General features: G+C 40.6%; 1 protein-coding gene across 1 annotated transcript in view; it reads right to left on the bottom strand.

The window, feature by feature from the left end:
• Positions 1 to 23315, bottom strand: part of ntrk3b (neurotrophic tyrosine kinase, receptor, type 3b) — a 173179-nt gene that overhangs the window by 53792 nt on the left and 96072 nt on the right. The window contains exon 10 of the mRNA XM_023429753.2: positions 21109 to 21211. Coding sequence (XP_023285521.1) covers positions 21109 to 21211 — 103 coding nt within the window. The remainder of the gene's footprint in view (positions 1 to 21108; positions 21212 to 23315) is intronic.

Raw genomic sequence — 23315 nt, 5'->3', positions numbered from 1 at the left:
CAAAAAGACTGATTTTAATATGAGAATAAATAATATGAGAGTAGTCTCTGAGCCTTCTCATTTCACCTTGCTCTCCATCCATTACATATCTACTGTACCTTTGACATATACTACTCACGGGTTGCTCAGTGGTGAGGTGCTACAGCGGGCAAGCAGACAGGCTCTTTAATATTTCAGTCAGACTCCCAGCAGACTGATGGCTTACAGGGGCAGCCATGCAGGGAGCACAGCCAAGGTTAGGTGTAACATCAAACTCCCTCCATTTGAACCTGAACACTGTACTACTACTACTACTACTTTTGCTGGCAAATTTAGGATTAAGTAGTCTGTGTGGTTCTTAGCAAAACTTCTTCTACTGATGATCTTTTTCTAAGCTGTTAAATGACTCTTTATGGCACCACGAGGGTTATATGTAGCAGCTTAGTGCTATAGCATGTGTGACAAACTGCAATTAAGAGGATTACAGAAAGTATTAATTTAAGTGTTACCTCTTTTGTAATTGGCTCAATACTTATTTTCTCCCCATAGACTGTACATAATGTGGTAACTTTCTAAAAATGTTCTTCACAGCACCATAGACTCTATATGTTAATGTATTTCATTCACAGCACATGTCATGCAAAGGCTCAGTACAGAATTTGGAGCACAGTCAAAAAAAACAAAAAACAAAGGTGAATTTAAAGATAAAGTTTGACATAATTCTGGGGCCAATCAACAGTTTGTTCCCCAAAGATTTCAAGCCCTTTAAAATGATTGATTTGAATGACTTCCTCCACATGGAAGCTTCATCCAGCCCAAACATAATGCAAGAGATGTCATGCTGGATATACGGTATAGGCATTTCAAACAAAACAAACATCAAAACTACTCCAAGGGCGACTGCTGTGGGCGACACATTGTAAAACAAAACACATCATTACCCACAGCGGGCTGTCAATCAGTGTCATGTGCATAGGGATAAAGTTGCTAAATTTAACTTTCCCTGTAGTCCGTGGGAACACATTCATGTCAATGTAAACACAGGGGTGGGACTGTGGACTCGAGCTTGGGGACGTCTCATTGTCTTTTTAATCAAACACCGAAAACTCATTTAGAGACGAGCTGGTGGAGATGAACTACGATCCTTCAAAGAAACCTAAATAAGACATGAGGAAGACTCGTAGCTCAAGATAGAGGATTGGGGGGAAAAAAAGCAAAACTAAAATGTAGGTCGCCTAATCCGACTCACTGTGACTGGGGGGCACCATGAAAGAGGAAGAGAAGCAAACCAGCTAATGCAGCCAATTAAACTTCCCCTTCCCCCCACACAGCCCCCCCACCTGTCTCTTATACACATCTTGGCTGTAAATGGGCTTGGATGCTGAGGATGCTGAGACAGGGGACTGTCAAATGATGCTTGTCACACTGAGAAAAGTGTTCCCATGTTGTAAGAACAAAATGGGTGTCCAACACACTCCACGCAGAGGCAACAAACCCCACTAAGTCTGCAGGAATATATCAACAAATATAGCAGAATGCAGAAGCTTATTCCGTGAATGGACATTTCTATTGATGGCCAATAGGGTCGCTGGCTGTGTTTGTGAGTGCTATGAAAAGAAAGCTACATTATTAACGCTCTGTGTCAGAATGTCCTAGCACAAAGAGCAATCTCCCAGCAGGGGCTCAGAAATGACACCCTCCTCTGACGATCAGCCTGACGACTAAATCTGAGAAAATACAGTGCTGGAGTGTTTTTTGTGAAATGGAGGATATGCCCAGTGTAAGCCGAGAACAGCTGGTTCAGTGGGGGACAGGCAAAAGGAGAGATTTTTATTTTCCAGCTCCAGGTAACGCTATTTCAAAGAGCAGAATTGGGGCGTCTCATTACACAAAATACATTTCACACAAATCCCTTCCTTTACATAAAACCCTCAAGTTTTCTCTCTCTTCTTTTTCTTCCTGGGTCCTTTTAGAAAATATTCCTATCTTTCTCTCTTTCTCTGTTTCCCTTCCAGAGCCCAGCTGTTTTGTGTCCTGCTGGGCATTCGCAACGGGATGATTTCCACACCGATCTGAGCGCCATTTAAATAAACATCAACAGAGGATGTCAGAGGGAGCTTGTGAATAACACCAGAGGCTTATCCACTTCTACAGCTTTAAAGAGGGAAGAGGAGCCATCCAGTTCCTTCATTTCTCTCTTTCTGTATGCTATTTGAATCACCAGCATCCAACCATCACAGCTTTGGCTGCGTCCACTTTATGTAAGCCAGAAAGGCCAGACTTCAGCTCCCAGTAGGGCCGGCTTTCTGCTCTTCTGGAAGGGTTTCTTATAATAACGAAACTTTTTTCAATGTTCACTCGGGGGCTCGGTGCCATGCCGGGCTCTTGGTTAATTGTTATTCCAAAATATAGACACAAAAGGGAGGCTGGACCTGGAGTATGTTTGCTTAAATGCAGTATGTGTGGAGATGCGCGATGTAACTCCCCGTGTCTCTACTTCAAAAGCATGGTCTTGTGGATTACCACATTAAAAAAATGATGTATATAAATTAAGATATTTGTCTCATATCTGTAAATTAATCAAAAGCATCTGAGCTGCATGTTGAGGACCTCCACACAGCCGACGCTGACTGCGTCAACTCTTCTTCATAGACCTCTATCCCCACTTCTCTGCTCTCTCTTCTTTTGTATTTGCATTGCTAAGCTGTTGGCAGGGCTTGTCATTTTGTTTCATAAGTGATAGCAATTACTATTCCAGTGCCTGGGATCAAAGACACCAAAAGGAGGTTTTTAGACAGGGGAAAACACCAAACACTGCTTTCTCCTCTTCTGTTTACACTGATAGAGGCTGAAGCCTAGGAGGCAGAGTGAAAGTGACTGACAGAATGGGAATACACCTCCTGTTTTTAATCCCAGAGAAGGGGGAGGAGAGGAGAGGAGAGGAGAGGAGAGGAGAGGAGAGGAGAGGAGAGGAGAAGGAAAGGAGAAGGAAAGGAGAGGAAAGGAGAGGAGAGAAGAGGAGAAGGAGAGGAGAAGGAGAGGAGAGGAGAAGGAGAGATGAAGGAGAGGAGAGGAGAGGAGAGAAGAGGAGAAGGAGAGGAGAAGGAGAGGAGACGAGAGGATTCTACAAAGGGCAAACTATACAATTAACCAGAAGGTTCCCTCCTGCTTCTAGTGGATTAGTCACATTACTGATTCTTTTTCAGGTGTGGGAAAGCTGGAAGCATTGAACCGAGCAACAATTACACTTCTCGTAATGAGACAGTGGGGCCTTGACTTCAAATAACGCGCTTGTTGAGACATTCTCTTTGCTTAAACGCAAATAGACCAACATTTAATCTGTCCATGTCATCTACAGTATATGTTCCCACATGCCAGCAGCTTTGTGGACTTCTTGATTAATGGCATGAAGAGAGGGGTGTTCTGAAACCAAAAGCCAAAAGCCTCAACGGTACACAGGTGAGCTTGTGACTGAAAGGCTGTCAGTTTAAATTCCAGACAAACAAAGAAGCCGAGGCAGGGAATGTTTGGATGGAGAAAAAATGGGAATCATTCACCCATTTGTCGAAGAATACTGCTAAGGGTCCAGTGGGAAAAGCAGTTAGAGTAACCTGTTGTTGTTCTCAACGGCTAATGTTACACTTAAACTGATCAACTCTGCTGTAAAGTGTTTGTATTAGAGCCTCACCTGAACATCAGTCAGGCTGATATATCAGATGGTATTGGCTCATTGCAGGTATATTGCTATTTGTGTATGTGTCAGTCAATAAATGACAAGAAAATGAAATACAGCAATGCTAGATATGTTTTTAACCATCACCATTCTATAGTGAGTCCACCACAGAGCAGTGACCAGTTTCCTGCCCCTTACATTTCTGTTAAATATAAAGGGAGCCTTTCATTTTATTTACACTGTCATAAGATTTTTTTTAACTCTCAAATATCAATTGGCTTCAAGAATCTTTTTTGTATACATTTGAAAGAAAGAGAAGAGTTTAATGAAATTTAAAAATAATTTTAAAAAAAACAAGAGTTATAATGGCTTCAAGCCATTATGTACAGAATGTTTATATTTCTACATACGGCAACAAAAAAAACTAAGAGTCTACAGCTATGCAGCTGTGTGAGGCTACTGTGTTTACAGCTAAATGCCCATGACAGCAAGTTAACAAGCTCCAAATGACAATGCTAGCATACTAATGTTTAGTAGGTAGAATGTTCTCCATCATAGTTTAGCCTGTTAGCATGCTTACATTTGCTAATTAGCACTAAATAGGAAGTATGGGTGAGGCTGATGGGAATGCCATGAGGTCTGCAGGTCATAAACCAAAGTATTGGACAAATAGAAAAACTGTCCTGATAACAATCAACCCTGAGGAGGATATGATCTCTGTACAGTTACACTGTACTACTGCACACATTTTACAGCAAACCAGGAAACAGCTGTCAAGAGGTTTCGCTTAAAACTGTACATACCTCACGGTGACACTAAAGGAACAGACAGGAGGATCATCAAAGAGAGAGGAATTCATAGTCATAGTCAGACACTTTGGTAAACAGCAAAGCAAGGTGCTACCCTTATTATAAAGATTTTATAGCAACAGATAATAATTCTGCACAGACTTATCTAGTTTGCTTAAATTAGCATTATTTTACTTCAGTTCAGGATCTGCTGCTGGAGTCTTAAAACAATCAGTCAAACCTTTAACCTTTAACCTTTATACACTATTGTTATTTTCTGTTTCCACACTACTTTACTAGATTCATTAAACGAGGGAACTTGCAGGCTGCAAATAATAAGTTGTTTCTGATTTTTTAAAAAGCTCATTTTCACACTCTGTACATCATCTCATGTGTTTGGGGAAGATTTTCAACCAGTAACAACATCTGACACCAACAATAATTTGTGGTAATGTGCAATGAAAGTGATGATCTGTTCTTGTGCACACAGTCTTTTAATTTAATCTGACAAGATGTATTTTCCAAAAGCCTAACTTGAGCTGTTTGCTATTCTGATGATGAAGGAGTTGGAACGTATTCTGCTGTTGGAATACAAGTGAGTGTAAATAATGGCATCAGTTAATAGTCTGAAATGTAAATGAAAATGTTGTTGCCCTGGTCTTGATACATGTACTTGTATTGTGGGATTAATCCACAGCATGGTGACAAGCCCAGTCCAACAATGTGCATCGCCTCCCCTCTCCTCCCTGGACAATTCTCCCTGACACGAGGAGGACAGCTTCCTGGCCCTCCTCCTCTCACTGTAATGGAGGTCGGATGCTGCTTTTCCGCGTTTCTGCCCACATTAGCATCTCTACTTAATTGGCACCATTTGCTCAATGGCATCGCTTGAGTTTGTAAATTACTTTTACAATTGTCACTAATTATCAAGCTCGGTGAGTGGAATTGGCGCGATTGGTCCCCAGTGGAGCAGAAACACAACAGGAGGAGGAAGGATTAAGACTCTGGGGGCAACAAGACGAGCTGGCTATCTGAGAAATACAGTAGTGCTACATGCTAATCAGCAGAGGATTACATACAGATGGTGCTACTGTAGCACTGCCTCTGCCTGCTGCATGCTTGAACTACTGATGGCTGCAATCCGAAAGAGACGCAGCCAAAGTGCATCAGCATAACGGTCGGCTCTCATTTGTAAGTTACATGGAATTATTTGTTAAGAAGCTGAGAGAGTTTTATTCAACACATCCGTGCCAACTAATGCATAAAAGAGAAAATCAAAGCACACAATAGAGTTTATGTAAAATGACCTCTACTCCACAACTCCTACACTGTCTTTATAACAAACCTACATAACTAATGACCTTTTCACTGAACCCCTTAGTTAATAGATGAAAGATAATGTGATAGTTACCGGTTTTTTGTTTTTCTTTTTTTTTATTTTTTATTAGCTCACAAAATCAAAAAAGGAAAAACAAAAGTTACATAATGCTAGTATTACATCAGCAAACAAGTGAGCCTATCATTATTAACCCTTCCAATCCAAACCAATTTAAACTCTAAACCAACCCTTAACCCATGTATCCCTCAAACAATATCAGCCAAAAGCTTTTGATCATTTTTTTTCTATATCTGGTTTTTACAGGGTTAACATCCTTGAATGTTGACTGTACTCTTTTGTTACAACACAAATAGCATTCAGTGTTCATACAGCACTGACAGAGAATTATACAACCATTTTATATATAAATATATATATTTTCCAGTTAAATTCTTAGTAAATTTTGAAACATTGTGTCCTTGATGTCAAACAGAGACAGTTTCTCATTTTTAGCCAACTTGTTGTTTATTCATCTAAAATGACACCTGTCACTAGCTGAATTTATTATAGCTAGCAAGCTAATTAAGCTAATATTAGTGTTATTAGTAAAATGGTTGAAATGCCATCTCTGGCTAACTTTCTGAATAAAGTTCTCAGCTGACTTGAATCAAGCACCTTGGAGAGGGTCTTATGTGCACTTGATGGCTAAAGGCTAATGTTAAATGTCCCAAATACAAAGTAAGAATCCTCATCTCAATAGAAGATGTGGGAATAAAGAAACACAATGTTCTTTTATTGCAGTGCAGAGCTAGTCAGTCCCGTTGCAGGTATGATAGGGAACAATATAAGATTAGGCTGTTATATAACCCTGTTTAGCTGCTCAGTTTACAGCCCAGGACATGGAGTACAGAAGTTTTAAGATCTATCATTTGCTTTTTCAAGCAGCATGTTTCACTTTTATTGTTACAAAAGAAAAGAGATGAGTACCAGTGTTTGGCAAATGTAACTTTATCTTGGGTTAATTCCCCAAATCCAGAAGAGCAGGACAGAGTTAGTAATGTTACTCTACTCTCTGATATAGCAGCATCCAGGGAAGTGGCTCCCACACAGCATCTAAATACACAACAGATGTATAAGTCATAAACTGGGCATTTTTATTTGACATAACCATTTACCTCATAAAATACCATAGGTAGTGAGCTATTTAGCTGGACATTTGTATCATAGAGCGTAAAAACACATTCCTTATTCTTTTAGTTTTGTATTTTTTGTTTTGGAGAAACCATCTTCAAAACTCTTTTTGTATATAGAGCCTCACTCTTACTACACTACAGCTTCATGCACAATATGAAATACAAAATCCAAAGACCCACAGGCCAGCTGTGCGTAGTTACAGTGGCTGAGCTGTGATTGGACAATCACTGTTCAGAGAAGATGTTAGCAAACGGTCAGTTCTTCTTGTCAGTACGTCCCGATGTTTTGGTTTGATAGTCTCATGCTGACCTATGAGTAAGTGCTTCTCCCCACCCTGAGTGGCACAGTGACAAAGTCCAGTAGCAAATCAACACCAGAGCTGTTGCTGCACTGTGGGCAACCCTGCTTATCGCTAGGAGATGACAGACATGCACAGAGTAGGGAACATTCAGTTCAAAGAAGTCTAATAATTGAGGACGGAGCAGTTATCTCAGAAGCTGTTTTGTCTGTCTTGTCAGTATGAGCTAGACAGTCCAGTCTTCTGAAAGGCCAGACAATTTGCGCTCCAAATGTCATGTTGTGAGAAGGCAAACATGGTCTGGTGGAAGAAGGCCAGGGAGACACAAAAGCTCAGGTTAAAGACGTGCCAGGGCTTATCATACAATTATTCTGCCAAAAGCCTACTGCGAGTACAGACAACATATTAGCTGCTACACTTTAGCCTACTGAAATATACAAAAGATAAATAGAAATCTCCTGCAAAGCATTAATCATTGATTAAAAAAAATGTTTTGCTTTTCTTGTTTTGCATTTTTTTTTTTTTTGTCACAGTGTGGAGGAAATTGGATTTTGCCCTGTGGCACAGAAGCAGGATCAGATTGTGGGCTGCAGTAGCGTGGATTTTATCTTAGCTACAGCATTGGTCCAAAACATATTGCTGCTCCTCTCTCAGTGGAAATAGGCTTCAACTGTGTTATACTGTTAACAGAGCAAAGGTAGTGGACAAGCACGCACACACGCACACTCACTCACACACACACACACACACACACACAATATCCTGTCTGTCTTTCTCCATTCCTCTCTTTCTGTGCACACGTACTGAATCTATCCACATTCAAATAGGTGCATGCATGCGCATCAACTCGTCTGTGTGTGTGTGTGTGCGTGTGTGTGTGGGGAGTGGTTGGGGGTTGAGATATAAATCTAAAGGATGCCATCTCTCACATGACCCAGAAAGTGCCTATTGCCGTGGTCGCCATGAAGACGCTCTTAAATCAGGCCTCAGTCCCTGGAGATGGTATTAAATCAAGTGTTCACACACACACACACACACACACACACACACACACACACACACACACACACACACGCTCAAATGCTTCACAACACACGTCTAGTCCTATACATATGTAATATTTTGTTGACATGATGTAAATGAAAGTGCACTTTTGTACATCATGCATATGATATGGGTCATTTTCAGTTTATTGCCTCCTGTGATGGTGTAACGTTGCAGTGAGCTAATGACATTGTAAGCTTGGCGTCTTTATTTCAACTTTAGTTTTACTCACTCATGTGTATTTCTTTGCTGTAAAAATGCAGTAATTATAAAGATCTTAGCTGCTCTATATGAACCTATAGCCGACTTTACGTCTGTCAGGACGGGAGAGGTTTGTTTTAGAACCCCTCAGCTGCTTCTGGGTAAAAGCAATTGAACAGCGATGAAAAGCTCATTCCGACGGTCACAGAGGAGAGTCAGCAGAGTAGCCATTTCACCCATTAGCTAAGACACAGCTGAGCCAGCCTGTCAGAGCTCCCTGAACACCCCCCCCCCACCACTTCTCTTCATTTTGCTTTCTCCTCCATCGTCCCTCCTGTCTCTACCTACCTCTACCTCCTCCTCTGTCCTCCCTCTCCATGTGTAAAGAACATGCTGTGTTCAGCAGACTCTGTTGTGCCGTGGTGCTGTAGCACTGTTAGCCTGTTTGTTTAGCTCATCATCACCATGCTCCCCTGGGCTGCATGGAGTTTATCTCCCTGCCAGTTAGCTGCCATGAAGCCCAGACGCTGAAATAAAGGCACTTTGCCTAGCAGCTGAAATGCAATATTACAGCTACAATGCAATAGTACAGCACCTATTGAATTTTCATAAAGTTTTCAAAAGCATTGTAAAAGGAATAGAAAGAAAGAAGCTCCTCTGCAAATGTGTTTTTTTTAAAGGATGACTGCTGAACAGGAAGTGCTTAATGCAGGAGGGAAAATATGTTTCTGTAAGAGAAAGGTCGAGGTTTCAGGTTTGTGCATGAAAATGGATGCAAGTGCAATCAACTGCAGAACTGTGGTATATGTGTGTTTGATTAGGGAGTTTCTGTCAAGTTTTTGAGACCAGACGTGCGCACACATCTTTGGTGCAGCATTGCTGGAGGAATGCAGTATCATGAGGTAGAGTTAAAACATGCTCCACCACTTCCTGAGGCACTGGGATATCAGATCTGAACACTGCTTATTCCTAATGTGTGATGTGATGTTTGTGTTCTCTGGCTGAATGTGTTTCGTTAGGTCTGTGATACAGTGAAGTGAAATGAAATCAAAATCAAATTAAGAAAACATGTCGGAGGATGCCACCAATAATCCAAATTACTTGGCTTATAAACGCTGAATTTTAAAACTATAAACCAGCGACTGCAGAAAGAAAGCCTCTCTGGTGACTGCAGGGAGGATTTGATATCACCCGATTAGGAAATAAGAGGAAAACATCCATCCTACAAGTAGTTGTCGATGACACTGCAGATAAAATGACCGGCTAATCCAGGACGGTTTGCTTCTACTTGCAGTAGCAAAAATGATTTGATGTGCTTCAAACATGCATCAATAAAACATTTACAACAATGCAAGTGAGGTAAAATTAAACCTGTATGAAAGGGGTTTATGCATTTAGCACACGTTTGTGCATGCTTCACCAAACTATAGTCTTGAACTGAACTGTATAATCACAACCTTACAGTTTGTAGGAATTACACCTGCGTTTGAGCTCCGCCTTGCCTTGCGCTTACAAAGAAATAATCATTAGAGTGCAGTCTGGCCACTGACAGTTCTGTCAAGGCCCTGCGCGCTTACTGACTAACTCACTATTATTACACGGCTCCCTGCAGGGAAATCCTGTTATCTCAACAGAGACGTCAGAGGTCAGGCTCAGCAATAGAACGGGGCACGAGCTGAGTATGGCTTTAGTGTCATCCTTAAGAATATTTCAACAGGGCAACATAAAGTAGAACCTCTTCAACTATGTAACCGCTCCAGATCTCACACACACACACACACACACACACACACACACACACACACACACAGTCTAGTCAAATGAAAGTGGCTCTGTTGAGCTAGCAAGATGTACAACCTGCGGTGTGTATTCAGTCATTACGCCACATATAAACACATAAAGTGACAATCTGCCAGGAGAGAGAGAGTGATTGTCGCAGTCACTCCGAGCACGAGAAGCAACATCTTGATGCCATCTGGCTGCATCTAATCACCAGCCAGCGACACCGGCTTAGCTGCTGCTCCTGAGCATCACAGCTCCTAATGCACATTTGAACTGGAGACACTTCTGGACTCATTACCAAGTGTTGAGGTGTTGCGGAAGACGAAGGGGGTAAAAAAATGTAGTGACCCACAAGACTGTGACCTGTAAAATTGACATAATCTGCTGCCTTTGAGGAGCCAGTAATGACCTCTCATCGCAGTGTGACATACCCTCCATCTTCATTTCACACCCTCTTAGAGCAGCACAGATGGCATTGGCATTTCCCTAACAACCTCAGAAGTCTTTCGTAAGCCAGGCTGCAAGTGTTTCTCCTGTTTCTGCTCACTGGAAAATATTGGAAAATGCATCGATGTGACTGGGAGATGTGACCGGAAGGTGACTTTTCATTCAGCACTACAGCGTTTGGCGGCTCACAGGTAACAGCTGTACGCTACTTGACCAAATCCAACGCTGTCCGTTAACTGTTTCATTTACCCCCCCCAGTCTATTTTGCATTGGTGTGTACTAACAATGCATTTCCACGGGTTACTACACAGGTTAATGAGATAAGACAAGGCCACTATTAGTAAACCAGCCATGCAGGATAATTTGTCTTGCCTCAGAAGTGTCAGCTACTGCAGCTCCCTGCTCTTTAATTCATTCAAATGAATTTTGTTTTAATTGTTTTATCCTCGATGCTCACCAACTTCATTAGTGTAGAAAGAGAGATGGAGAGAGAGAGAGAAGGAGATGAGATGATAGAGAGACATATGGAGAGAAAGGTTCAGGGAGAGAGACGCAAATAGAGGAAGAGACACAGGGAGACACTAAGACTCTGAGATGCAGAGAGGAGATTCCAGGAGATTTGCTTTGTGTGAATGTGTGTGTGTGCTTCTATGAATAATTAATCCCCTAGTTGTGATTACACAACAATTACTCTCTAGAGCTAAAACTTTAACCACCTTTATGAAAGATGGAGGCTCGTTCTCTATCTATATCACAGAGGCTGCGGTCTGCTGGTCCCAGAGGTGTGTTAATGCAAACTGGAGAGAAGCTGATGGGAACATGGCCCAATGGGAATATGGAGAGATGGGAAGTGCAGCTGATGGAATGATGGCTCCATATTTAACAGAGGGAAAGCTGCCTGATGAATTCAGGAAGACTGGGCTGCTGGATGAGATTTAGACAGGGAGTCCCTGTAGCTAGAAATGCTGTGCGTGGATCATATGTACTGTAACTGCAGTTCATGCTGAAGACTGTTTTTAGAACACTTTTTGGCTTTGGACCCTTAAAGTACAACAAAAGAGTGGTGTTTCTCTTCCCAGATTGTTTGATTTGAAGAGTCTTAAGAGGAGCTAGTAGGTGAAATCACACAGCATTTCACAAGAAAAAAGCAACAATCAGAGAAAAAATGGGGAAAAAAGTACAATATTTTTTTCCAACAGAAATATATATATATATATATATATATTGTATGTATGTATGTATGTATGTATATGTATATATATATGTATGTATGTATGTACATATATGAGTGTGTGTGTGTGTGTGTATGTAGAATGTTGCTATTATTAAACATACTATCACTTTGATTTAGCAAGGCAATTAATTTCTGTGTAATATCTTGTGCTTTTTTTTTTTATCTGTTAGAATAAAAGAATCACAATCCTATCCAACGTAGGAGTGAGCCTGCAGAACCCCACATTTGGCTGTTACATAATATGATCCGTCTGCAGAGCCGGTGGCTAAAATTCACACTGAATTAACCAGTGGCTTCAGTGGGGGTTAAAACCTACACAGCATGCTTCTCTTTCTCAGTCTTGTAAAAGCCAAAAAAGTAAATAAATAAGTATCAAGTCAGACCCTGAAAATCACCTTCCCACGTCTCAGTGGACGTTCTCTGTTGTGGTATCATAAACAAAGCATCCTCCACAAGTAGAAAACCCAAACTGGAGTCATGCCAAAGGTGTCAGGAGGGGCACAAAGGGCTGAAATGTTGAGCTGCACAGGCTGGAGGTTTATGACTGAGCTACACCTCCTAATTCAAACCTTTCTATAAGGCTAGTTTTACAGTGCAGGTTACTGTCTCTCCGGTCAGTTGGCTGGTGGCTGAGTTGCTGTTATAGCCCACAGGAGCTGAGGAAGCAAAGTTTCTCTGGTTCTACATGGCTTCCATAGCTCTTTTTTAGCCAAGACCAGCCTTTAACACAACTTGTTTAATGGTTAAAACAAGGGCAGCACTTAGAAACACCTCCTGCTGACACTGTGCAGCTAACAGGGAACAAGCAGTGCTGTATTATGAGACGTGAGGAGTGCTATCCAAGCAGACTTCACTGCTCTCCAGCAGAGTTGTCCGGTGAGACTCAGTCCCCTAATGTTCATTAACTTGGAAGAAACTCATCAGCACTATACAGCAGCAAGTCTATTTAAAGACCTCATGTAAATTGCAGAAAATGTGAGCACAAATAATCATTAGCAAAGTCCTCCAGGACAGGGTATATACTGTATGGCTGGGGGTTTGAATTCAGGTTCAAGGCACAGATAAATATGTCTATGATTACTTGCCAAGCTGATTCTCTCACCTCTCGCAAAAATAGCTACCTACTACCCACTCTCTATGTGAATTTAGGCAAAACACAGGTCCTTCAAAGAAATATGGGTAACAGTAAATGTCTGACTAAGACTGTGGGTGTAGTGTGTGCAGGATAAATATGAAGAAATGTGATGCTACCACGGGCTAAATAAAGGTTTAATAAAAGATGTGAAAAAAGACTTTTGCTCACTTCAACAGTGTCAATATACTTGATTGGACTGACATCAGAACAAAAGCACTGACATGCACTGTTTAGATTCACACTACAATTTTTCTCAATTTAAGATAGAGCACACAATAAAAACGGTAGCTATGAAGCAGCAGCTGAGGAAATTTCCAGATCAATACTAATTGAAACATGGAAATGTAGAAGTGGTCCCTGATGCATTTTCACGGACCTATTGTTCAGCTGCACTGAAGCCAGTCCTTCCTCTTAAACGGTTTACAGTGTAACTGCATTTGTATTCATTATGAAACAAAATGCCTGTGTCTCTAACACAGCTAGCTCTCGTAACTTTCCATGGCTGTAGAAAGGAGCAAGCATGATATTTTCTGAACATTTCCCCCTGGGGATGGAGCCAAATTGCTGCAGCCTTTCAGAAAGCCTGCAGTAAAGAAGCGAGGCTTCTTCTCCCACTCCTACATCTGTATCCTGCCGTATTCTGACATTTTAAGGTGCTATATTAAGCTATTGTTAAACTCAGAAGACTTAGGATAACCTTCTGAACTATTGATAGCAAAGACTTAAAAGGGAAGAAGCTTCCAAACACACAGTCAAAGTGCATTCGACAAGACCGCTCAGCAAGCCTGGCCTTTTACTGGGTGTTACTTTACAATGCGTGGCCGGGCAGAGCAGTGTAAAGCTCTGCAGAAAGACACTGAGAGGACAGAAGGCACTTAGCTATTAGCAGTCTAGTGCTGACAGTCCAAAGTCCAAAATAAAATAAAACAAAAAATAGCAATCCTATTTGTACCAGGAACATCATGTCCACAGCAGCAACCCCAGGTCAGCATGCACTCAAATGCATCCAGGGACACACAGCACCTCAACCAAACTCCAAGGGAAGGCTCTCATGCAACTTTGAAGTGAGATAAATAAGTAAACATACCTTTTTTGTATTTTCATTTTCTACACAAGGTGCAAAAAGAACTAAGGGAGGACACGTGAGATCGGGCTGCGGCTGAGAGTTTGCCGGCAGCATCCAAATCCTTTTTCACTAAAAGCTCACAGATAGTCCGAAAAACAACATAATATGATGACAGATGATGGAAGATGAACTTTATTTCCTACTTCTTTTCTGGGAAAACATATAATAAGAAACACTTAAAAAAAAAAGAGAAAAGCTCTTCCCGTTGTGCCTGTTCTTGCCTGTTGCTGTTTTCTTGGCAGTCCCCATCTGTCGCATGCATTCAGAAGAATGAATTACAGCCAATTAAGATGGCTGGTGCTGTGGCAACTGAGCAAAGGGTAAACACCATTTGTGCAGGAAAGACAAGAGGCTTGTGATCTGCATCTCTCTGCCTATGTTGATGACGCAGAGTATGTTTATATGTGATTTGATGTTTTGAATGAGAAAAGCTGAATGAAGCTGTTTTAAATATTTATGTTTGCTTGAAAGGCTTTTATGAAAAAGCTAATTATGTTTTGAACAACAAAGGAAAAACTTTAGAAAACTTATTTCCACTGTTTCACTGTTAACTGTTATTTTCAACCGTTATGTAGCAGCAGAAAAAAGTCTGTCAGTCTGTACACCATCGTTCAACAGAGGCTCCTGAAATGTCCATAAAACATCTGCCCACAAAAAGTCCCCATCTGTACACGATTAGTGAGAGTGTTAATGTGTTACATTTTTCTGCCCTCTGTGATTTAGCTTGAAGCTTAAATTTCAGTTCACTTCAGTAAGATGGCTGTTATTACATAAAACCTTTTTTGTGGAAATATATGCTTAAATAAATTATAATAGAAAGTTAATTTGATTTTAAAGGTCCCATATTTTACACTTGAAGTGTTGATCCATAAGAAGATATATTTGTGGTTTAATAATCAACACCTAGAAATCTATCTTTATACAATATGGGACCTTTAAATATCTTTACTGGCTTGAAGATATATGAATTAATGAATATGGACTAATTGGTACATGCTACTTTATGAAGGGATTTGAAATTCAGTAATTACATGAGAGTTACTAATCCTAGTAATGCTCAGTCTTCTTGTCTGCTGTTTTTGATATTTCTTTCAAAGGTAGAGGATACATGTCTTCAAGTTAAGCTAACACAGGCTAGCTGCTCATATGTCTCGATTACTATTTCTCCATGGGTTAAATATAAAAGAGTTGGGGTTGTTTAGAAGCTACTTGTTAGAAGATACTGGTCAAATAATCTTGCCTTACCTTAATTTCGTGTAATGCTGTGTAAAACTATGAACTGAAAGTAATAGTAAAAGTAGTGGAGTTCAAAGTAGAAACAATATTTCCCATCTGGAATGGTGAGGAAGCATAAAGTAGCCTAAGTGCTGCAATGAGCATACGACGACAGTTGAAGGGACTGCCTTTAACAGCAGGTCCAAATTCAGGAAGGCATATAAATCACATTTAATTGAGAGATTTCTTGCTGAACATTTACTTGACATTTGTCCAGACACACACAGAGTATCTGCCTGTCTGCCTGATGGACATGTCTCACTGCTTGGCAGCACAGCTCACTCTGGCCACTGGAGGCCAAGCAAGGCAGTGATGCAGTAAATGCTGCAGTGTGAGTAAGTGTGTGTCTGTGTGTGTGGGCTGATCATCCCCAGGCCTGGTTCAGGTAATGTAGCGGAGAGGAGGCTAAGCTTCCCTGACACACACGCCTGGATCACAGAGGCTAGCAGGCCGCCGCGGGGTACAGTTTGTGTGTGTGTGTCAGTGTAGCTATGTCACTGTGTATATCACTGTGTTGGTGGGCATCTCCGTGATTTACCCACATATCCATCTACATCTAAAATGTCTATGCTGATTAAATCAAAAATTCTCATGGGGGAGGACTGGCCAACGTCTTAAAAATGTCACAAGTTCACTCCCACAACATGTGCTACTGATCACTGAGAAAGACCCCAACCTCTGCACTCTGAGTACCAGTGTTAACCAAGTGGCTGGATAGCTAAATTAGATTTAATGTAAACAGTGCCAGTGCTCACCTTGACTCACAGGTACTAATCCGTCTAACTCCACTTCATCTCACCATGACTTTGTGGTGTCTCAGCATTTATGGGTCAGTCATTTGCTTGGCTCAGCATTTCCAGTCTCATAGTATTAATAGGGTTAAAGACTCAGGGCCAGATTTGTTTCAGATACATTCTGCACCCACAGACTTTTGTGTCATTTATCCAACAGGCACAATGGAAAACCCTGAAAGTCTGTCTTTCGTATGAGGCTGGTATGAGTGCTAAAAGTGGAATTTAATAGGGGATCAGGTAAGTCGTAGGTATGATTTTACAGCAGTCAATTCTTTTCTTTATTCATTTTTTCGTCTATAAAATGTCAGTAAACTGTGAAAAATGGTTGTCACAATTGCCCAAGTCCCAAGTTACATCTTCAAATTGCCAGTCCAAAACCCAACCATATTCAGTTTAGAAAAATTCACATTTGAGAAGTAGTTTTATGGCATTTTGGGTGAAAATTAACTTACATATAAATTGATCATGACAATTATTTTTTGTTGATTAATCGTCTAATTGTTCTAAGCTCTGGTTGAATGCAATTTACACTTGATTAACTAAGACTCACCCAGTTTGTGGCGTCAGTTGTAAAGAGCAACTTAACACCCTCTTTTTGAGGAATCGTGTTTTGTCCGTCAATCTTGCATTTCGGACAGGTCTAAAAACTACAATACCCATGAGCCTCAGGCACCATTTGTATTGAGAAGAAGTCAGTCAGAGGCAGGAATCAGAATTGTTTGGAATTCAAGTCACTTCATCGTTGCAGTTATCAACAAAATGTGGAGCCAAAGCTGCTGAATCAAGACTCACCCATAATTTAAAAGTGAACGGATTTAAGCTGCAGATTGTGTTTTCAGTTTTCTCAGTAGTATAATCTTTGTGACAGTGATTGGATGTTTGCTGTCAAAATGCACCTTGGAGCCGTGGTCAACAGCTAGTGTTTTATTCACACTCTGCAAAGCATTAATCACCAAATCTGAAAGCAGTACCAGGAACTTTTGCACCTCTGAAAATTAAAGGAGGGTGAAAAGAAACTTTTTCACTGAACTCTGCTCTACAGAAATCTAAATGAAAACCCCAGTAAGTAGCTGTGTTGATGAACTCCGGGTCATAAACTATAACTGACTGAGCAATACGAGGAACAACGAAGTTTCAACGTGCATCTTTGAACTGCTGATTCATAATCATGGGTGTCTTGCCTTCCTACTGTTACTGTCATTCACTGCTGTTCTTTCCATCATCTGTCAGTTCCTCTGGACACGTTACTTCTGCCTCTCTTTGTTTACTATATATTTTCAGTCAATTCTTAAGTGAAATGTAGACATGCAAATAGCGCCCGTGTCATCTGCTCCTTAGGGAAACACACAGCAACTGCCAGCAACTATTGTGGATGAGCCCCAGAAATACCCAGAATGCAACACAATGTGGCAATGATTCCCAAGCCCTACTGGGACCCTCAGAATGACTTCAAAATGGTTTTATTTCCAAAAAATCAGATCTAGGTTAGTTACTGTATTGTAATGATGAAATTATTTGTGAGAACTTTCTATGTGTTCATGACTCTTGCGAAGTTTTGTATTTTCACAGTCAGTTACAGTTTTAAAAGTCAGGTCTACTGCACCCACTCTGGAAATAAATGGGGCAACAAATAGGTTTTAACACAAAATGTATGGAAACGTCAGGCCTGGAGGTTTTATTGAGAAGGTTGGGAAGGTAACAAAATGATGATGGTCCAAATCATTTCGGTCTGAGACCACAAAGTCATGGTCACAGACTTCTGGACCCAACTATATATCTGCTGCACTTCCAGCAGCAGGGGTGAGGTAATTTTCTTTCAGAACATAAGAAAAAATGTCAGCAGAGCATAATACTTATCACTGACATGCTGAGTGTCTTTTTCTAAAGAAGCATTATTGATTCCCTGCTGACAAAGATCTGTGTGAAAGATACTTCAAAACCCACTGGTGTGAATCACAATGTGAAATATGAGACTGCTGCTTATGCTGCAAGATGTTTTAGCTGAGAGGTAAGTTGGCAACATACTGATCAACAGGTTATCTACAGTATGAGTCCATTCCTATGTGCACACACCTGCAGACAGGCAAAAGTATCCTTCATAAAACCCCAATTACAACAACATAAACTGAGCAGCAGTGTATCAGTCAGAGTTGTAAATGCAAGGCTGTCTGTGGACAGACCTGGCAGTGGGCCTTGAAATGCTAGCAAATCAATTGTGGCTCACACACACTCACACACAAACATACAAACTCCATCCACATAAAAAAAAAAACAAAAAAAAAACAGAATTTTTATTGGATGCCCAGAAACGGTCGGTGATCAAACTCCAACAACCAAAAGAGCCACAGTGATTTAGTGGAGCGAAAATCCATTATGGCTCCATCCAAAGGTAATGACTTCTTCAGGCCTTCCAGCTGATTCTCCAGAACAAGAGTGGGAGGAGAAAACACACACACTCTCTCTCTCTCTCTCTCTCTCTCTCTCTCACGCACACACACACACACATACGAGGGACAAATCAGCCGTTTGTTCAGAACAGCGTGAGGTCTTCAAAGAGTCCACACTGACATCACCTTTCTTTTATTCCTTCAATCACTCAGAGTGGCAGCGGAGACAGATGCATCTCTGTTCAAACTGAACAGGATCACGTATACCTACAGTCTGCTGATACGAATCTGATCTCTCTTATTTGTTAATCATGACGTGAAGACATAAAGCTAAGCATTATTGCAGCAATAAGGCAGAACATAGCAGAAGCAGTATTGACTTTTCATTCTGCATACTATAGGCTGCAGTAAATCCTCTCCACATAACACTGACCTTTATGTAAAAACTCGAAAAGAACTAGAATTACCAGCACTGATAATGGCTCAACCTGGTGATTTCCTCAACCTTCAATATGTTTCTTTTTCCTGTTTTATTACAGTAATCTTTTACACCAGCTAGTTACCATGAGGAAAGCAGCCAATCTCTAACCACTCTAGGAAAAAATTCAGAGCAAAGAAAAAATTTATGAAAAATGTTTTCAGTCTCGCAACAAGAAAACACTAAGGTGCCCTTGAGCAACACAGGTAATCTTAACATATTATATGGAGCAGTGAGCGTTGCTGGAGAACCACACCCCTCTCAGTGTAGATAGCCCTGCAATGTAATTTAAAAAAAAAAAAAAACGCCCTACAGTGTCCAAGAGAACTTTGGACCTTGCCATTACGGAGATAAATTACCTTCTTCACTGCTCCTGCTTGGAGAGTACTGAAACTGCATTTGAAGCACCCTTCTGCTAAGAGTTGACTCCTACAGTAACAGTGAGTGCTCTGAGCATTAAAACATGCTAAGCTCTCAATGCTGCCAGCGCTATGAAGCAGTGCCTCCTTTTATTTGATAGTAAGTGTAAAACTAAAGCAGTGCTGTAACACAGATTCCTGGCAGAGTTTTACACCCTGAATCATATTGATTTTCTGATGCAGCATTTACTGGACTGTGAACTAAATAAAAATCACAAAAACAACTCACAGTTTTGGGTGGATGATATAGATATGAAAATACTTGTGCACTGGCACCTTCCTGATAATGGTGCTTTACACCACTAAGTAAGTTACAGTAAAGTAGATGCATCATTAGCAAGCAGCTGTGACACCAATTAAATCTTCCTGTATTTATACACACAGGGTTAAACTGCCTTCTGTTCTCTATGTGGTCTCCTGTTTACAACATCTTGCTATTATTATCTTTACTATTCATTTTTTTTTTGCAGGATTTGTAACTTTTGTTTTCTTTGGGTCTTACCAGTTTGTTAGCACAGCTTAAATTCATATGACATTACAAACATGTTTGTAAAGCCTCATTAACTGTAAGACTCATTGCTGATTAGAGCCAGCTTTAGGCCAATGCAACTGGCTAATTGCCAGCCCCTAAATAAGAGTTCTTCACCAAGGTAAGTAACAAAGTCTAATCCTGTAAAGTAGCTAATTAAGAGGTGGCAGGAGCTAATGCTACTTTATACCATGCTAACGGTATGAAATGAAAAACACAGTCTGAGGTGATGGGTCACGGTAACATGTTATTAGAACATATTTTGATTAAAGAGAACAATATGCTTGGTATTGACAGAAACAAGCAGAGGATGTATGTTTTGTGCCTGCCTGCCACCCGAATCAAACACTTGAACCTGAACCACAGGAAGAGAACCGCTCATCGTCCTCTCCTCTTTGCTCAGCTCTCTGTTCCTAGATCAGTGCTACAACAGCCTTTTCCTTTTCCACAACGCCAACGCAACAGAGATAAGCAAAACCTGGAGCTGACCCAAAATGAAAGCTCAGCATGCACAAAAGCCATATTAATCCTATTGAATTCCTCAGCATGATCGACAGTGCCGAGTCCGCTAATTAATTCAGGATCCCCTCTGCAATCGCTCTGCACAGCAGACAAATATATGAGGTGTGTGTACAGTGCATAGACCTCGTTTGCATGCATGCTGTCCTTGAGTATTGATCTAGTTGTCTATATATGTGCATGTGTATGGATGATTGCAAATGTATAGCCTGTGGCAGGACTTAACTCCATGCAGCATAAGGAGGAAAGAAAAGGGAAAAGAAACTCTTGGGAATAAGACTCAAGTGTGTTAACGGTTCAGTAAGCATGCAGTAAAAAGTAGGACTTCTCGAGTAGCTGCATATGTACATTTTCTAGTGAACAAAGGTTTTGAAGAGAAGATTAACTGGGGGGGAATGGATTCTACACAATGACGCAACTGGCAGAAAGGCAAAAAACAAAGCTGTCTGTCTTCCTATCTGCTCGTCAGATTATCTGTGTAGTCTTACCTTTCATACCGAATTTGGAGCGCCGGCCATATTTGTTGATGAGAACAAAAAGGACGAGGAGGAGGACGCAAGCGAAGCCCGCCAAACCAACAGCGATGGAAACCTGGGAGAAACGAAATGCTGTGTCAGACTCAGGCAGCGATCAAAGGAGTGTGTTCACATCATAATCTTTTCCAGATTTTTGATCACCTTAAATACTGCAAATCAGACTTTAATCCACTAGATTGTGACTACTGCTTTCTCATAGATTACAGCAGTGTGGAAAATAGTTAAACAGCTGTCTGGCTGTGATGTATTCAAGTTGACAGAATGTAATTTAAATGTGATCCTCATCTACAGCCAGATTTACTCTCAGTGCAGTTTGGAAAAAAGTGCAGTTACTACTTTAAAGTCTTGTGTATGGCGTGACTCTAAAGAAGCTGCTGTATCTGAAAGGCCTGTTTTAGCATCGTCATTTCAACCAGTTATTTCTGCTCTAAACTGTACTAATCTGGATGTGTAAGAATAAATATTGTGAGTAGTAAAAATATTGACAGCTGTTTTTTATCCACAGTTATACAGCACAGTTTGCTACTCATCATCACCTACAGGATTTAGTGCTCTCATGTTTAATGCCACATTTAATAAGCCAATAAATAACTGTTTACTCATAAAATTAAAAAGGAAATAAAGTAAGAAAAGAAAGATCATCCAGCAACACCACAGAGCTATATTTTTCACAGCATGTATCTTGACTTGTCATCGCAAGAACAGCACAGACATAAACAATAACATTAAAGGGGCTGTGGTCTCTCTGAACGTTGTTTATTGGTGGGAGTGGGAGGTTGTGATGGTCACTTGCCAAGAGCTGCATTTATACAATACAAAAGATGAATATAAATTCTGAGAAGTGCTACATCTTTGGGGCAGACTGGACGCCCAGCTGGGCCGGGGCTAGCTTAAATTTGATGCTGGACATGCAACCTTTTCTTCTAGACTGGTAAGTAAACAGCTGTAAATGCTAACTTTGTCTATGTAGCAACAGCAAAAACTCACATATAGCACCTTTAAAAACGACTGTGTTACATCTAGGTGAGCTTGTTCCTGGGTGGTGTTATTGTGTTTCACTGTCATGGCTTACTGGAAATATTTGATCGTTAATTAAATTTGTTTTCCTGCTATGACAAGTAAAAATGTCTGCCATGAAAAAGATCTATCGGCACGGCAAGCCTCTGGGGAGCTTCGGATCTCTCCACATGTTGAAGTGACGTGCATCAGGCAGAGATACAATGCATTTTTAAGAGTTTGGAAAATTGTGTCTTTTCTTTAGTCTTTCTAATATCAGAAACACAATAGCCACAGCTTAAGGTATTAATTGTGTCTATCTGTTGTAACGCTGCAGTTTTTAGCATGTCCAGCTAACTTGCTTCCTACAGTAGTACCAGAGCACTACTTCTAAAGCTAAAGAGCATTTCATTAACCAACTACTTGGTTTGTTTGGTAGTTTGTGAGTAAAGTAAAAGTAAAAAAAAAACAGAAACAAATGTTCACAACTAGCACATCTGTTGTGTAGTATTTCCACGTGGTGTGGAAACTGGTCCTGGATGATATCAGACTTTAGCATTATCGGCTCTCTCCTGTTCTTTACTGGATTTGGTGAGGTTATACTTCAGCAACCCCAGTAACCTTTCCAGAGATGGCGTTATGTCTAGCAAACACATTCATTTTCATCTTAAAAGTATTTTCTCTTGTATTGCTAAAAATGAAAAACTGCAATAGAAGAACAATACTGTGTCTTTAGGTTCATGTTAAGGTATATAAAGGTCCGTCCACAGCCCATTACAGTGACGTAAGTGTTTAAATATTCAGTGTGGCTGCTCCTGCACAACGGCTGTTACTGTAAAACATTTTAGACTCGTCAGAACAGGAAAAGCACATAGGTGTAATTAATATCACTAACGATGGCTGAGTTCCATTTATGTGTAAGTTATGCCTCTGATGGAGCATGCATATAATCAGTGAACTGGAACTGTCACATCTCAAAGACTGCAAAGACTGTGCTTGTACTGTTATGACACGTCAAAATATCTACCAGTAAAAAAAAGCCCATTAACTGCAATAGTAGGAGTTAGTATCGCTGTCTAACTCACCAGCACTGGTTTCAAAAACTGTAAAGAAGCCGCATATTACATAATATTTCTAAACAGCATCAGCCACTGTAGGAATGT

The sequence above is a fragment of the Seriola lalandi genome, unplaced genomic scaffold, assembly GCF_002814215.2.
Source record: "Seriola lalandi dorsalis isolate HSWRI2012SDOR001 ecotype SW California unplaced genomic scaffold, Sedor1 jcf7180002054898, whole genome shotgun sequence".
Lineage (NCBI taxonomy): Eukaryota > Metazoa > Chordata > Actinopteri > Carangiformes > Carangidae > Seriola > Seriola lalandi.
The sequence above is the reverse complement of the archived record's forward strand: the minus strand, read 5'-3'. Positions and strand labels throughout refer to the sequence as shown.